At 39.2% G+C, this 16,908-nt stretch overlaps 1 protein-coding gene across 3 annotated transcripts in view; it reads right to left on the bottom strand.

The window, feature by feature from the left end:
* AMPH (amphiphysin) overlaps nt 1-16,908 on the bottom strand; it is a 116,150-nt gene that overhangs the window by 38,831 nt on the left and 60,411 nt on the right. For all 3 annotated transcript variants that reach the window (XM_054161008.1, XM_054161007.1, XM_054161009.1), the window contains exons 3-7: nt 12,065-12,119; nt 5,920-6,014; nt 3,181-3,276; nt 1,736-1,843; nt 1,272-1,357 (exon numbers count right to left, since the gene is read on the bottom strand). In XM_054161008.1, the coding sequence (XP_054016983.1) occupies nt 1,272-1,357; nt 1,736-1,843; nt 3,181-3,276; nt 5,920-6,014; nt 12,065-12,119 (440 nt within the window). The remainder of the gene's footprint in view (nt 1-1,271; nt 1,358-1,735; nt 1,844-3,180; nt 3,277-5,919; nt 6,015-12,064; nt 12,120-16,908) is intronic.

Below are 16,908 nucleotides of genomic sequence, written 5' to 3'. Positions count from 1 at the left end.
GCAGTCAAAAAATCTGCTTGCTTGAGGTGCTCACATACCTCATGTATGCATTGAAATCAGAAGGTGGGTTTTTTAGATTTGGAATTATTCTTTTTTATATTTAAAACTTTCATGCATAATTTTTCCAAATTTCTATTCACAAAAATAATCTTGAGCATAAGAATAAGCCTATAAAGTATCAATTCAATGTATAATTTTCTTCCTGAAGTATTACAATAACTGAAAATCAAAAAAGGACTCTGAAAGCAATTGGTTTCTAAATTATGCCTGTTGCCTGAATTGAAGCCTACTTTTCCTTGAGACTAGTTTCTGGGCAACACACATATTGAAATAAAAGGGTCCTTACTCTAAATCATTTAAATGCAGTAAACCCATAAAAAAAAAAAAGTCTTGAAGTGCTTTTCAACTGAAATAGTCAGAAACATAGCAGGAAAGCCTTCTGTTGATCTGAAATCTAACAAGAATTAATTTAGAAGGCAGAGAATACAAAGGATACTTCACTGCTCACAACACATTTCCATGCCAGACTGTCATTTGCTCAAGAACCCAGCACACTAATGAGATGCCTATTTTTCTACTGCTTTTGTTCTCCCATTCATTTTGACTGCATTTTCTGTATAAACACAATTAATGATTAAACATCTCAAACGAATTATCCATGCCATCAAATGCTTTTTCATTGCTAACAGTGCACAACTACGAAATGTGTATTCTAATGTAGGTATAATGTTTTTCCCCCCCCTTCTTCTACTGCTCCTGTGGTACCTTTCAGGAACTTGGAAACAACTGCCATAGAATCTTTACAGGACAGTAAGGTTCTTTGTTTCAACACCTTTACCAGAAAATTCACCCATAATTGAACCCATTGCAAATCTAGAAAAGCACATGGCTACACCATGCAGTTACTTTTGACATTTGATCTTTTTAAATAGTAAGTGCCCTTTTGGTTATTGAAAGGATCATATATCCACCACCAAAGTGTCTGAGAAACAGCACAGAAGCAGTGGGCCATAGTCATGAGCTGATATTCTGTGCTCTGACACAGCTCTTTACCCATAAAATGGAGATCATTTTGCACCTCAGAATATAAACATGAAAATGAATCTTAAGTGTCAAGATAGGCTGAAAGAGATAAGCCTAAGTTTAAATAATTTGCAAACATTTCCCCTTTTATTATTACAGAAAGATAATAGATGAGATCTTTAAAAGCACTTGGTTCTCTTTCCTTACTCTCCCTTTAGGCCTTCTAGACAATATCTGCATTAGCTTACCGTGACCACAGAGATGGCAACTCTTCTTGTAAATCAGTGTTAAACTCTTCAAACACTTTCTGTGCTTTTTGAAATTCTTCTTCTGCCTAAACCAAAATGAAACAAAGTGACTTCTGCCATCAGTTCAACATAGTGAAAACCTACCAAAACTACTTTTGTGCATTATTTTTTATGAGTCTTACAATTTTTATTAATGAAAGATGTGACTCAGGCCCAACCACAGAGGCCAAGGCAAGACTTGCTGTCGCCTCTGTCTCTTTATGAGAGACAGTCAGGGTTCAAGCAGGACACTTTCCTGAGACAGGGCTGAGTGTGCCCTCCACATGCACAAACTCCCTCAATACATATATATGCTTAAGAATACAATTATTTTCATTTCTGAGAGGGATGCCCTGTCTTTGCACAGAAACAAATGCCACTTGAGCTCCCTAAATCTTGTGCCAGCATCCTTCTGATTGAGATACCTTGGTAATTCTGCCTTCATCTTTTCTTTTTGAGCTCTGCAGGGCTTCTAGATGATGCCTTGCGCTGTCGTAGTCCACTAGCTTTCTGCTTCGTTTTGCAATGCGAGTCTGTGCAAGGGTAGAAATGAAAATCAGCACAAGTAGCACTTTTAAAAAGCTCTTTCACCTATGTTGTCATTTATGTTTTGCACATATTTTTATTCTCCCTTATCTGTTGTTGATATCTTAATTACTATATCATGCAGGAACACGGACAGGGCAAAAGAGACGAATCACCTGACTTTAAAGAAGGAATCTATTTACTGGTGATATATAATACCTTTTTGTGCATGTGGGTCTTACAGCCTTAAAAGTGAGATATCAATGCTAGGCAAGACTTCAGAATAAGAGAGTCTGTCAAATTCATGGTAGCAACAACATTTCCCCTAATATACAGTAGTGCAAATTTAATAATTAATGCATATAATTGTTTTCTGGAGTTGAAAAAAATGGCACTCTGACATATGAATAAGGAAACTGGAGTTCCACACACAATAGGAATTCTAGTTCACCTGCTGTAATTCCCTAAAAGCTAAAAAAAAGTCCTTTGGCATATACTGACTTAAAAAAAGGTTTATGTTATAAGCAAATTCCATATGCTCAGAGGGCATAAGCACAGTTTGATTTACAAGCAGGTTTGAGATTGAATGTCAGTAATGTAGGGATATTTTTATTATTTTTTTCTTTAGTCCTTACTGTAAAAGACAAAGGGGATGACTGTGTGATACCTACTCAGCTATAGACCATGACAAAGAATTTCCAGCTGTGTCCATACAATCTTGTTCAAATATAACACTATCTTGCCTGTAATGATTCTTTATGTCCCCACATTTCATTCAGCAACCAACTCCCTAGACTGTACACCTGGACTGTAAACCAGACAGGCATCTGGCAGAGGCTAGAATCTGCATAATAGTCTCTCCTGATGTGTATTACAGAATCTTTTTTTGTAACTAATTAAAAGACAAGAACCACAGCATAGTTGGAAGGAATATATTTAGGTACCCACAGGTGCACCTAGCCAATAACAAAAGGTCTATTTTTTGTGGTGTAGTTTGCCTGGCATCCTAACAGCTGAAGAGCTTAATGCGTCCCTGAAGTCAACAAGAATTATCCCATTATAAAACAAAAGAGGAGCAGGACAAAACATAAATTGGTTATCTACAAATGTTAACTTACTGCCAATTGTTACCACATGAAAAATACTTTTGTTCACTCACAAAATCAGTGCAGCCTAATGTCCAGGTGTTTACTTACAGAACAACAACTTTTGCTTTGCAGAAGACTTTCACTTCCCCCCATTTTTTTTAAAAAAATTTTTCTTTGCTTGTAATCTCATTTTCTATAGATTTGAGGACTCAATAGGAATTCTACAAATTGTCCCGTATAGGAAATCATTACTGTACTTTGATATCAGGAAACTGTCCTAGATATGTATCCAAGGTCAACAATGACCCATCCACCAGTTTTTGATGGAAGTCTTCCCAAAGTTCATCACATTTCTGTAAAGGCAGAAAAGAGAAAAGTGTGCTTAGTCATTTAATTCCACCACAAATCTAGGAAAAAATATAAATATCATTGGCAAAGGTCAATTTTCTGAAGTTTAAAAATGTTCTTTGTGGTGACAAATCAGAGTGGATTCATTACAGAAATGAAAAGGAATGAAAGAATGAAAATGCAAAGATGTAGCTTAACATGTAGTTTGTGTTTTCATTCTTTCAAATAGTTACTGCCATGTGAAAATAAGGATACCATGGATTCAAGGTCTTCGCTTTGTGCCGTGGTTTAGTTGATTAGATAGCGTTGGATGATAGGTTGGACTCGATGATCTCAAAGGTCCAACCTGGTTAATTATTCTATTCTATTCTATTCTATTCTATTCTATTCTATTCTATTCTATTCTATTCTATTCTATTCTATTCTATTCTATTCTATTCTATTCCTCAGAGTTTCAGGTCCCAGAGGTTCAACAGTGTGGAATCTGAAGCTACGCTAGTTCTTATGCCTAAGTATGTTCATTGATGATAAGCCTTCCTTACGGAGTACAAAAGTACAAGTGAAAACAGAAGAATAAATAAAATAAAGGAAACCACAAAGTGGGTTTCCCATCAATTACAAGGATTTTTAAGCTTAGCTTTGCCTGGTCAGTTTTAAAAATAGAAGCTATGCAGACCCTTTCTAAGAAAGGTCTTTTCATCCCATCAAGTTGTGCCATTAAGGTACATTTTATGAAATGGCTGAGACAGATAAGCCTTGCACTGCTACAGAACTGAGATGCCAGATATGAAACTTGCCAACAGGCAAAATAAAGCTCTTCCTGCTACCCTGAAGCTACAGTGCTTTTCCCCAGTTCCTTTGGTGCTCTGGGGTCAACAAGGAATACCTCTTGCAGTTTTCTGGTTTTTAAGAACATGTAAATGCAGCTAGTGAGACAAGGACCCCATGGGGAGCTGGGTCAGATTCCTTGCCAGAAGCAAAGCTTGTTGTATAGAGAAGTAGTGCTCAAGGTCCCTGGCTCCCAACTAAACAAGTCATTAGTGTTAAACATCCTGATCCCCCTTTTGTTTGCACATTTCCAAAATCACTGAATCCCTCCTTTGATGGGAGGGAGGCTAAAAGGGGAGAGCACTGCTCTGCAGGGCTCTTATCCTCCAGAAAGCTATTCCCTAGTGTTTGTTTTTTCATCAGCTGCTACAGGGCATATTATAAATGCTGTGTGATGCTGGCATTCAATTCATTCATTTCCCACCCTAACAGAGTCCCTAATGAATTATTACAATCTATTAATCATAGATATATCTAATTTATTAACACAGTATTTGATCACAGTGGTCTACAGAGCAGCATGACACTAGACTGTAGCAAGCAACTGCCAGTCTTGCGCATTTGCAGATCCATATACTGGACAAATTAAAATCACAGAGGTTTTCTCAAATCTAATGGGCATGGGCTCAAAAACATTGCTGAAGTCATCATCTTTCCTACCATACAGAATCAAGCAATTTATACAAAATGATCCTTTTTATCCTGGACTGCATAAACATATCATTCTTTTATGCTCTAGGGTGAGAGATACATAAATACAAAATTGGTGATTATATAGGGGAAAAAAAACAGGACCAGAGATTTTGTAATATTGCCCACTGTAGTCTCTTACTAAGAAGACATATCTAACAGTTATCTCTATAGTTCATAAAGATTAAGAGCCAAATTTTGGTCCTTTCACACGGAATTACAAATTTCTGAGTGTAAAATCTAATGGTCTACAGATACAAGATGAGGCATTAGAGCAGGATTCAGAAAGAGATCTTCCATGTGTTTGATATAAAGCAGTATAAATGGTATGATCTTAAGTTAGTTTGGAAGTTACATGCTTTTAAATTTAAAACCACATCATGTCCTCAGCAGCAAAGAAGGGCAGATGCTTTTCTTCTCTATTGCTACCACATCATTATGCAGATTTTGGAAGGCTGCTCCATCTCCTTGTTTCTTGTTAATTATATTTTCCAGGAGCCCTTGCAAACTTCATGCCAGGTGGTTAAAAGCTGCACTGATGACAATTTGTACTTTTTTGTCACTGCCAGCACATTTGCTGTCAGACTTCCCCAAGAATTAAAGCTAAGGAGGCAATTCAGAGCACCTCAAAGTCAAATTCCTGCAGTGTCCTCTACAAAAGCCCATTCTCCTCTAATCACTGCAGGAAGCTAAAAAGGCTAAAATGAATAGAGCACTGCAACCTAATCTGCCCTTAAATTCCAGATTCTTGTCAGAGTAGGGAGTGTCATTCAGGTATCTTCTTTGGTGGTACTGCCTCAAGAGTTGTTACACAGCTCACAAGGATAAGCAGTTTTGATAATTTTAAACAGAACTAAGAATCCTGACTGCAAACCTGGTGTAAGATACCCTGTAAAAACTTGTCAGTCATGTGGGCCATATCTGCTCACACTGATGCTGATCTCACTAGGAGCTTGTATCAGCTGGTTTGTACAATAGACACTGCAAACATAGTATCTGGTCAGCAGGAAGAGCATTGCACAGGACCAATCATTTCCATGGGTAAGTTTTGTATGTACACTTCTCCTCTACAGCTCAGATAAATCCATTTGCAGCCAAAATACTTTTTTCCCCCTTTCCATGCATCTCACCTCTCCAATCATTTTCACATCTTCTCGCCCGTACCAGTCTGGCTCGTATACCTCATGAAGAGACTCTGTCAGCTTCTTTGAGGCATCTTGCATCCCTGTAATTAGACAGAAGGAGGACCATGTAACTGCAAGCTACAAGAAAGAGCTGCTAAATATCTTTATTTTGACCCACATGTACCCACTGTACTATTCCCTCTAGCATGTTTAGAATATAATTTTCAGGAGCTGAAATAAAAGCCTTACTTTCACCCCAGTTCCCCCAGGTAAACAAGAAATGGCCCTCATAGAAGGATTAACCCATATTTATATGCAGGGAAAAAAAAGTTTCTATCAGATTTGGGATTAAAGTTTCTACTCTGAACTAAACATACATGAACATGAATAACAAGTTCTGAACACTAAAGATGTGTAAAACCCAGCTGAAAGACTATCACTGAAAAGACAATCAAATAGCAACCTGCCCATGGTTAGTCTCAGCTCTTCCACCCTACTGAACAGTTCCCTGCTTTGCCTGTACCATGGTGAGTACCATGCCAGCCTGTATGGAAGAAGGGATGTTTCCAGGGCACAAAGTGGCAGAGATTTAAGGAAATTTCTGGCTATAAAAATGGAGTTAGGAGAAAAGCTAGAAGAGATCCGAGAAAAGCAGAAATTGCTCTGCAGAATGAGAGAGGTCACACACAGGTAGAACATGTCTCAGGATTTCTCTGTTTCTTTGCTTTCAAAGATATTTAAGTCTCAGGAGCTTTTGCATGTAGAGTGAGAGTGGTTGAGTTTGTTAAACTTGTGCCTATGATAACAATGACAACCTAAAGGTATGTTCATAATGAAGAAAAGAAGTGGCAAGAGATGACACACTACTTAACGAAAAGAGATTCCTGAACTTGAGAAGAGTGTCATAATGGATTCAGGTTTATCTTGTATGTTCACCCAGCAGGCTTAGAAGCATGTGGAGCCCAGTCCTTATTTATGCTTGCAACAGGGTATGTCTACAGAAGAGTATGCTAAGCTAAACTGCATTTGTCACCTCTGGAGGTCTTCCCACCACAGATGAAAGAAGAACAGGGACTACTGATGGTCACAATACACAGAGGAGATGGCTTTAATGTAAAGTAACTTTCATGATATTATGAGAAACATCTTAAATCTGTCTTCAGGGAAATCAGTTCAACTCCAATGGATAAATTGCTGCCCTCAGTGAAGATGCTGGGGATTGTCCTTCCATTTTGATGCAGCACCAATACATTAGATGTTGAATAACATTCTGAATCCTGTGAAACCAAACTGATCTCATCTAACATGCTAGGAGTCCTTTCTGAATCAGTAATTTTTAAATGACAACATTACTGCAAAATCTGACTAACACTGCAAATGGTTTTACCTAGTATTACCTTTTTCAATGGAAAAGTAGAAATTTACTTTTTTTTTTAAATTCAGCCCAAGTCTGTTTTCTGCAATACATCTGTGCTGTTGTAATGGGTTGGGGCAAACCCCCTCCCCACCACTTTTGCAATCTGTTTGCAAACAGTCACAGCTGTCTTGAAAATATCTCTAGTGTGATCTTCAGATTTAATTGTTCAGTGGCTGAATTTAGGAATTATGTAGATATTTTGGTTTTCTGCACCAAAAAATGTTCAGTAGTGGATGAGGAAAATTCATGTGAAACTTGTATGTCTAGGGGAGCAGACCTGATGTAGTCAGTAACTATTCCACCATGCACTCCGAAACTCAAGATATGACAGGAAAATAAATGCAGTAATGTACACTTCTTAATATAAAAATGGTGGTCTATGAAATGGGTAGGATAAGGCAAAAAGGTACTGAAAAAGCTGCGAGTAGATGGACGTTCTCAGACATAGGGTTCAAGGCAGAGAATGCTGTAGGAAAGGTGGAGAATAAGTACAGAGGAAATTCTGGTGTTCAGAAGGTATATCCAATCACCCTTAAATCAGCAGGTGCTGAGCCAGAACAGAATTTTTGAGCAATTCAGGGATTGTCTTGGGGGTGCTTTTTAATGACAGAGTTCAGCTCAGAGAATTGGTATAGCACAAGAACTTCAGGTGCGTTTCTGCCTTTTCTCCTTCACGCTTAATGCTTTGGATGGTGTATCACCAGGTAAGAAAGGGCTCTCAAACAAAAGTGGGCTGGATTATTTTTGCCTAAAAAATGCCAGATTACAGCAAAATAGAGGCAGGACTCATTTAAAATCTTTAATGGCACTGCAAATTAATCAAGTCAGGAGGTAAGGCAGAACCTTAAGCACTATATTGCCATGTGTAAGAAGGCTGCTTCTGTCTACTCAGGGTGAGCACACAGATCAGGAATGTTTGTGCATGTGCTCATGCTTCATCTTTTCTGATACCTAAACTTCTGCCCTTAAGCAGGCTGTGTGCTAAACCTGCCATGTACACCCACTCCTATGGTAGGCAGGCCAGCGCAGCAGACCTCCTGCAGCTTGCAAGATCACAGACCAGGCTTGGGGAGAGCACCTCTGCCTACACAGACTTCAGTTTTGAAGTACTACAGCACTCAGGCATATATTTGCTTATGAGAATAAGTAAAAGACACTTAATATCCCATGCTTGAATCATAACAGAGTTGCACAAACTTTCAGTTCTAAGAGTCTGGTAATCCTTCATTCTACCACATTCTTGTAAAAGCCATCAATCAAATCCAACTGCAGCATGAGGCAAGTGGGCATCACAGTACTTGGTTCCTTTAGTCAGAAGCTTCAGTCTGAAATTTCCATCCTACTCCCCTCCTACAGCATCTGTACTGCAATACCACCAACACAGGAGTGTGTAGGTAAATACTAGTCCAGTGGCTTCCTGCTCTTTTTCATCCATGTGGGCATAAACTTTTTTTTTTTAATTTGGCTGGTTTTCACTGAGAATTATTTTTTACCCACTGATGCCTTTTATGCATTATTCAGCACTAAAGAGTTAAGAGGATTAGTGTCTCAGCCATGGACTGCAGGCTGTCCCTCTCTGCTGTTTTTAACTGCTGTCACTGAGAAAGATCAATTATTTAGAGCAAGTACTGAAAGAACTAAAAAATGTAAGAAGAATTTTGACTGCTGATGAACAGTTAGAAATTCATATTTAATATAAATTGTTTCATTTAGTACCACTTCTTCTTAGTAATTGGGTCACTTGTTTAATAACTAGAAATGCCAAAATAATTGAATCACTTAGGAAAAATGATGCTAAATAATCCAGTTACTGATGTCTGAGGCTCATCCCTCTTTCTACTGGAAACAGCCTCTGTCCCTGGAATCCCAAGGGACTTCTAGGGGCTGCCACATGGTAGAGATCCTGAGGCTGGTGATGCAGTGACATTCCCATTAAGCACCCTACACCTCCAATGTACTCCCATGGAGACTTGAGACTGGCCTGAGACTCCACTTTGGCCACAGGATTCATATACTGAGGAGTTTCTTCACTCCCCAGCAGACTTGCTCTGGTTCTTAATATTAAATTATTTGAGCAGGGTAGAGAGCTGCAGTCATAGTTCTCCAGGGAAAGGACCTATCCTGCCATGAGGGTTGTAGCTGTTATTGTTGGTTATTCATTAGAATTTCCACTAGAGCAACACAGTTGTTTCATAAATCATTACTAAATTTTACAGAAAGATGATGAATAGTTTTACTGCTTTGAAATTACATAATTGATTTTAAGACATGTATCTGAAGGATATGTGTAGTTCTGTCAGCCCTGGACTGACAACTGGGCAGCAAAACTGCTTGCAGACTTCCAAACCTTCCCCTTCCCTGGTTACTATTCCTCACTACATTAAGCCACCTGAAAAGTACAGTACTTCTTTTTCTTGATGCAAGATTCCTTTTTACCTCTGTCATCTTGTCACCTGTATGCAGAGCCAGGTTTATCTCTCTCCATCTGCACTGCTACTTGTAAAGAGCTCAGGGAAGAGAATGGGAGGTTGATATGGGGTTTCTTTAACAGCTGTCCAATAAACCTGTTAAATCACCTAAAGCTCTGAAAAGCTTAAAAAAACCTAAAATAATACCATGAAGTAGAGAACCCTGCCACTTGTTTGCAAAGAGACTGGAAGAGACAGAAGACTGAGGCATGAGGTGACTATAGGTATGGGGCATTGCACAGTCTCATCAGTACAAACACCACTGATACATAGCAGATGTTAAACTACCTCACAGGTGAAATAAAACAGCCCATAAAAACCATTCACAAGTTCAATAGCTTTATGGCATAGTTCCTCTGAGTCTCTGAGTAACCAGCAGTAAAGATCAAGATCTAGATAAGACTAATAAGCATCTCAGAGTTAGAGGAATCTGAATACAGCAAAAGGTTTTTGAGAATATGTGGTACTAAACCCCAAACTGCCAAGAATATTAAAATGAAGGGCTAGAGAGCCATGAGAAGGTTCAACTGACCATTCCTTGTTTAAATTTTGCCTAGATCTTGGACTGTCAATATCCAGTCACTCAAAAGTCATGCAGCAAAATGCAACATTACTGTTTACAGCATACCAGCTTCATAAAATGCTTTTAAAGTCAGCTATTGTGCTAATTCCTAAAGCTCTTTGAGATGTACTGCTTTCTCACCTGTAAAAGGATGCCAAGTGTGTTATTTTCCAATTATATGATGGATTTTTATTATATGATCTTTTTTCCTGCAAAATGAGCCACTGATGACAGTGTGCCTCCAAGGCTCACAACGCTTGGATGCAGAAATCCCAGTCCAGTGCCTAAATATGTCAGTTTCCACGCTTACATGCACAGCCACCCCAAAATATTTTAATGATTTTTCCTTATCCCTCAAAAAAAAAAAAAAGACAACAAATAAAATGTAGAAGTTCCTGGATCTGCCTAAAATCTGGAAAGATCTTTGACACTGCTGAGCCACTGAGGTTTGGGGATAGCCCAGCCAGAGCTGTATATTGTGGACTACTGTCTCTGGCTGTCTTCTCACTCCAACAGCAAGAAGCTGTGCTTAAATATCTGCCTTGGTGGTTTTTTGGTTTTGGAGAATATTTAAAAGGCTTATGATGGGGGGCAGAGGGGCTAAGATATGAAGAAAATGAAGTGTCAGTTAACACTTTTCATTCTCAGTACGAAAAGTAGTCCAAATTATTTCCAAATATGGACTTAAAGGCTGCAACAAGACAAAGCTGCTGAACAGAAAAACAAAATGTGCACAACAAAAAAATTTAACACCAAGTTAAAAACAAAGCTTGGCACAAAGAGTGGCCTTCTTGAGAGTAACCCAGCAAATGGATCATGAATGCAGAGAGAAATAGGAAAATAAGAGAAAGAGAGAAAGAAAGAAGATGAAATATGGGGAATGGGATTGTTGTCACCAAAGCAGAAATCAAAGCAACATGTAAACAGTCAGCCTGTGTGACAGAAAAAAGCCATCTGGCCAACAAACAGCCTTATCACACTGCTTCAGAGTATCTACCTGACAATAGGTGTGGGGAAAGGGATGACTGAAAAATAAGAAAGTAAAATCGGCGTCTAATGGGGCTCACAAAATGATGATGCTGAAACTTCCTCTAACACGCAGAAGACATTGTACAAATCCTACAAGGCAAAATCTCTTTTGTTTGTTACAGGATTTTCCTTGTCCAGCCAGCAAATAATAGGTGGTGAGAGATATTCACCTACTGCTTTGCTCCCCATTTCACAATTCCCACCCAAAAGCTTTCTTCCCCACCTGCCAACAGCTGCTGATGCTTTATTATGACACAGTGATTTCCAGCGTTGTTTATACTCATTTGTAATATTTTCCCTGCTGGTCTGGAGCCACGTTTAATATATACACTTATCTCACACACAAACATATTTATCTCAAGAAGCCATTACTGTCTCTGTCAGTCATGAACTCTTAACTGTCTTCTCTTTAGCACTTGGCCTTCAACTCCTCCAAAGAGAGGAGGCATGAGCAAGAGAACATGCTACATATGGTGCTAAGCTGAGCATGCTGGCTTTACCAATGTCCAGTGTGATTTTAACAGCTGTTTATTTGATGCCTGATATTTAAGTGGTGACCAGTGAGCTTCTGCTCTCTCCAAAGAGATCACATTTGATTTTTAAACTTGCAAAAAATTTAAAAGTGGATCAAGGAGTCGGAAGTACATGAGAAATCATGACTGAAAAATATATCACCTTTGATGGCTGCTAAATATCCTTTCAGTTCTCTCTGGAGCCTGGAACCCTCTGCCTGGAAAAGAAAAGAAAAGGGAAAAACAAACAAAAATTGCCTTAAACCATGCATACAGTATGTCAAGCTTAACAAGAAAAATCGATTTCAGGATCTATTTGATGGATAGTGTCACATGTTGCAAGCATGCATAAGTTCACACAGAAAAGGTGGCCTGGCCAAGATGCTATGCATAGTGTCCTCTCTTGGCTAATATTTCTGTATTTATTTTATCAGTCAGCTGCACAGGGGAGATTGCAACCAAAGACAAAGAAGTATATTTTATGTCCAAGGTCTAGTTCAAGTCAGGTTGGCCAATGTCCTAACCTGAAACAGACAGAGGTGTAATCAAGAATTTGTACCTCTGCTGGAACCCACTCAGATCAGACCAATCTAGACTTGCAGAAAATCCATGCCCTTATATAAATGGCCTACTACTTTTGCAAACCATTTTTCCAAGTATGTTAACATTGTAATATTTTGCAAGCAATTATCTACTAAAAAACAACAGCAGATTTTTATTTTTTTTTTTAGCTTGGCTATTGCATCTTGCAGTCTGCTGTGAAATCTCAGCTGTTTCTTTGGCAAGTGCACTAAAACAACCTTTCTTTATCTTATACCAGCAGCCTTTGAAAAACTCAGAACAGACAAAATAAAGTGGGCTGCTTTACTTTATCTCTGACCAGACCACAAGTCGGACTTCACAGCTCCTAGGATTTGTGATAAAATCTGTGCTCCACATTGCTAAGAAGATGTTGTCCAGGACACCTGCAATAGCCTGAAGATTTTGGAAATTCTCCATGTATAGCAGTTTCCAATATCCTTTGAATTATTTATCTAAGTAGATGGAAATTATAGGAATATCAGCTTGCAGTCACATTTTCTCAGATACAAATACACCATATGGAAAAATCAGCTGCAAAATATGACTGACTGCTTTGGAGTTGCTCTTGTATTTTCATGTGAAAGTCAGAACCCGAAAGGGTGTATGTGTGAATACTTCAGAAGGAAGAGTCTCAACTGGTATAAGCTCTTTTAACCCCACATAAGTCAAAGAACTTCTGATGTCAGTAAAGTATTTGCCATCTGTGACAGTAGTGCTCAGAGCATTCAGACACATAAATATCATAAGAAATTCATGTTGAAAGAGATCAGCTGGGGCTTAGAGTCTGTCTACCTGCAGCCATCTTAAATCCACATGGCGGCTCTAAACAATACTCACTTGCCTCACCAGTACATGCATTGCAATTACATCCACCACACTTTCCCAGCTCCCTCCAGGGAACTGAAAGCCTTTAGAACCGGATCAGATACCCCCAAATTTCAATGCACTGTAAGAAAATTGTGATTGTTTTAAGATGCTGAAAATATTAAAGTACATAAAAATGCCTGGGCAGGCTTAGACAGCAGAATAAATTAATTTTGTGGGTTCAGTGACAGAAGGTTGCTTTTACGCTACTATAATCTAAAGCAAAACTTCTTTTTGTACCTAAATCCATTATTCAATTAAATTCTGAGCACAGAAATAGACCCACCAGGGTGATATCTGAGAAGGTGCCTGTAATAGCAAGAGCACAGAAGCATCCAGCTGCCCACCATTATGTCTCTGGTTTGGAACCGTACTCAATGCTCCAAGGAAAGGCAAACCCTTCCCATGCTTTGGGATCAAAGCTGCATATCAAATCAGGTGCCAGGCAGGAACAGGTTGAGTAATCAGTGGATTAAACATCAGGTTTCATTACTTAGAACATGACAGAAAGCTCTGAAAGTAGTGGTAGCTTGATGTTGTGTCCCTAAGAAAATAAATACATGCACATCTTAATACTATTTAGTAAAAAGTGCTACCCTAGCACATCACAATAACAGATTTGATTGTTCTACATGACCACAGTAGCATCCTAACACACTTCAGAAGGTGACTTTTTGTTTTTTACTTCCTTCTGTGCTAGAATGGGAGGCAGAGTTGACAAAAATTGTCTTTTTTCTTTTTTTCCATGTGAACCACAATCAGCGAGGAAAGGAGGTTGAAACTGAGGGCACAATTTCTTGCTCTCAGATCTGAAAAGGGGTCTGTAAACATGTGACAGAAAGAGGAGAGAAGTTCCCCTGCTGGGAGGGTTGCTGTTACTCCTCCGAGAAGTCACATGAAAGTATTGAAATGATCTTTCCAATTTCTACTTTCTTTGGCCTGAGCACTTGTAGTCAAAATGGAAGTAGACTCAAAATGGAAGTATCACAGTATCACTAAGGTTGGACCATCGAGTCCATCCTGTCACCACAGACCTCATGACTAGATCATGGCACCAAGTGCCACGTCCAATCCCCTCTTGAACACCTCCAGGGACGGTGACTCCACCACCTCCCTGGGCAGCCCATTCCAATGCCGAATGACTCTCTCTGTGAAGAACTTCCTTCTCACCTCGAGCCCAAAAGTAGATACAGCAACTTGATTCTTCATCATGGTCCAGCTGAACAGGTGCCCACACAATAACAATTTTTAGTTATTAAAGAATTTCTGATATTTCAGGAGCAGCAAACTGCAGCTTGAAGTCTCAAAACCCTATTAGCTGCCCTCAGTCCAGTTAAAGGTCTATATTTATTCATACATCGGTTGCTTTTGCCACTGGGACTAACCGTCACACCACAAATGGCATGCTAGGGACTCACACTGCTCAAACATTATGTTTATAACTACACTGTTGTGTAGTTTCACCACTGGTACCCCTAAACCACTATGAGATCTGTTGTGGTTGATTAGCGCCGTGCGTCATCAGCAACTGCTGCCTAAGAAAACATACAAGAAAAAGTCAAAGCAGTAAAACACGATGCAAATATTTTGCCATATGTGCTGTTATGAACTCTGACAATTCATTCAAAGGAATAATTTCAACATGCATCTCCCTCAGTCTAGGTTATTACCAGGTCACAAACCACTGAACTTTCTAAGTGGCATAGAGCTATATGAATTTTCCCTCATTAGCAAATGTTGCATGGCATGACATTTGAAGCGTTCATGGGCAAGGGCCAGCTCCCACTGAATTCCAGAGATAATCTCTTATTTCAATGGCTGCACAACTAGACACTTGTGTAAAATACCAGAAATTGAAATTTGCATCAAAAGTCACAGGATCACACAATGGTAGGAATTGGAAGGTACCTCTGGAGATCATGTAGGCCAACTGCCCTGTCAAAGCAGGATCACCTAAGGCAGGCCACACAGGAAATGTGTCCAGGTGCATTTTGAAAACCTCCAGAGAAGGAGACTCCACTGTCTCTCTGAGCAGCCTGTTCTAATGCTCCAGCACCCTCACAGGAAAGAATTTTTTTCTTAAGTTCAAGTGAAACTTCCCTTGTTCTAGTTTGTACTTATTGCCCCTTGTCCTATCGCTGAGGACCACTGAAAAGAGCCCAGCCACATCCTCATGACCTCCATCCTTTTGATACTGATGAGCATTGATAAATGCCCCTCTCAGTCTTCTCTTTTCCAGGCTAAAGACTCCCAGGGCTCTCAGCCTCCCCTTGTAAGAGATGATCCAGTCCTCTAATCAACCTTGTGGCCCTCCGTTGGAGTCTCTCCAGTGGTTCCCTGTCTTTCTAGAGCTGGGGATCCCAGAATTGGACACAATACTCCATCTGTGGGCAGAATTGCAGGAAGGGAGAACCTCCCTTGACCTAATATTTGCAGTCCTCACCCCTGGAAATTCTGAAAAACATGCCTCTAGTCTACACATTTTGCTATGGTAAAGTTACTGTTAGTGAAGACACATACTTTCACCACCTCACAGGCTAACTGGCATTCATGAGATGAAAATACTGCATTGCATCTTGCAAACTCTGACATACAGGTTTTTCAAAGCACTATTTTAAAGATTGTCACATATTTAATATAGCCCCATCTTAACATTTACACATATAATTTTTCCTCTCTGGTTTATCAGATGAAAGCATCTAGTGGCTCTGAAACCACTGCTCCAAGTACCCTCATTAATTTTGTTAATTGAGATGAGGCTTCCTGAAGGAGAATGAAAAGTAGGTGTCATTTTGCAGATGTTGTGCTCTTCTGAAATGAGATTTCCCCAGAAAGCACTAATGCTTTGTCATTTCATAATTTCTTTTATTTGTTCTACATGAGGCAGCAAAATTACTTAGAGTTTCATAATATGCAAGAAAACTCCTGAGAGAAATCTCAAGAATGTACTCAATAGAAAACTTCTCACAGTCAGGTTGTTAGATAACAGAGTTCTCACTGTACTCCAGCACCACAAATCAATGTTCTCAGCTCACCTGATCTAGCTCAAAATATCAATGACCCAAAACAGGCAGTACTGCTAAACTGCACATGGGAGAAAGGGAGGCATGCTAACAACTCAGACCAACATTCCTCACTAGGAAAATCAACACAAGTCTCCACAGCCATGTCCCAAAAACCAACTTATTACTCTGAACACTGTAGCACATAGGTGGTGTCACTGTCAGATGCCCTTTTCTATTCTTTACTCATATTAGATAGCTGCTATTATGTAGTCAGTAAAGACACGTGCACTCAGTGAGGTAAGGAGGTTCAGTGTTGTACAATCACAGGTCTTACATACCCTAACAGCAGCATTAAGACTCTTCAGTACAACTGATTGTTGTATATCTTTAATTCTGGTTTCCTTGTTCAAAGAGTAGTACTTTAGCATATCTTAGCACTGAATTAAGACAGAGACCTGCAGTGCTGTTTGCTTTAAGACTGATGAGACCTACAAAAACTTAATGACTAAAACCACAAAAAACTTGGTTTGTGTCTTAACTTTTGTTTCCTTGATGC

The sequence above is a fragment of the Dryobates pubescens genome, chromosome 4, assembly GCF_014839835.1.
Source record: "Dryobates pubescens isolate bDryPub1 chromosome 4, bDryPub1.pri, whole genome shotgun sequence".
NCBI classification, from domain to species: Eukaryota; Metazoa; Chordata; class Aves; order Piciformes; family Picidae; genus Dryobates; species Dryobates pubescens.
This window is presented reverse-complemented; position numbering and strand designations above follow the sequence as displayed.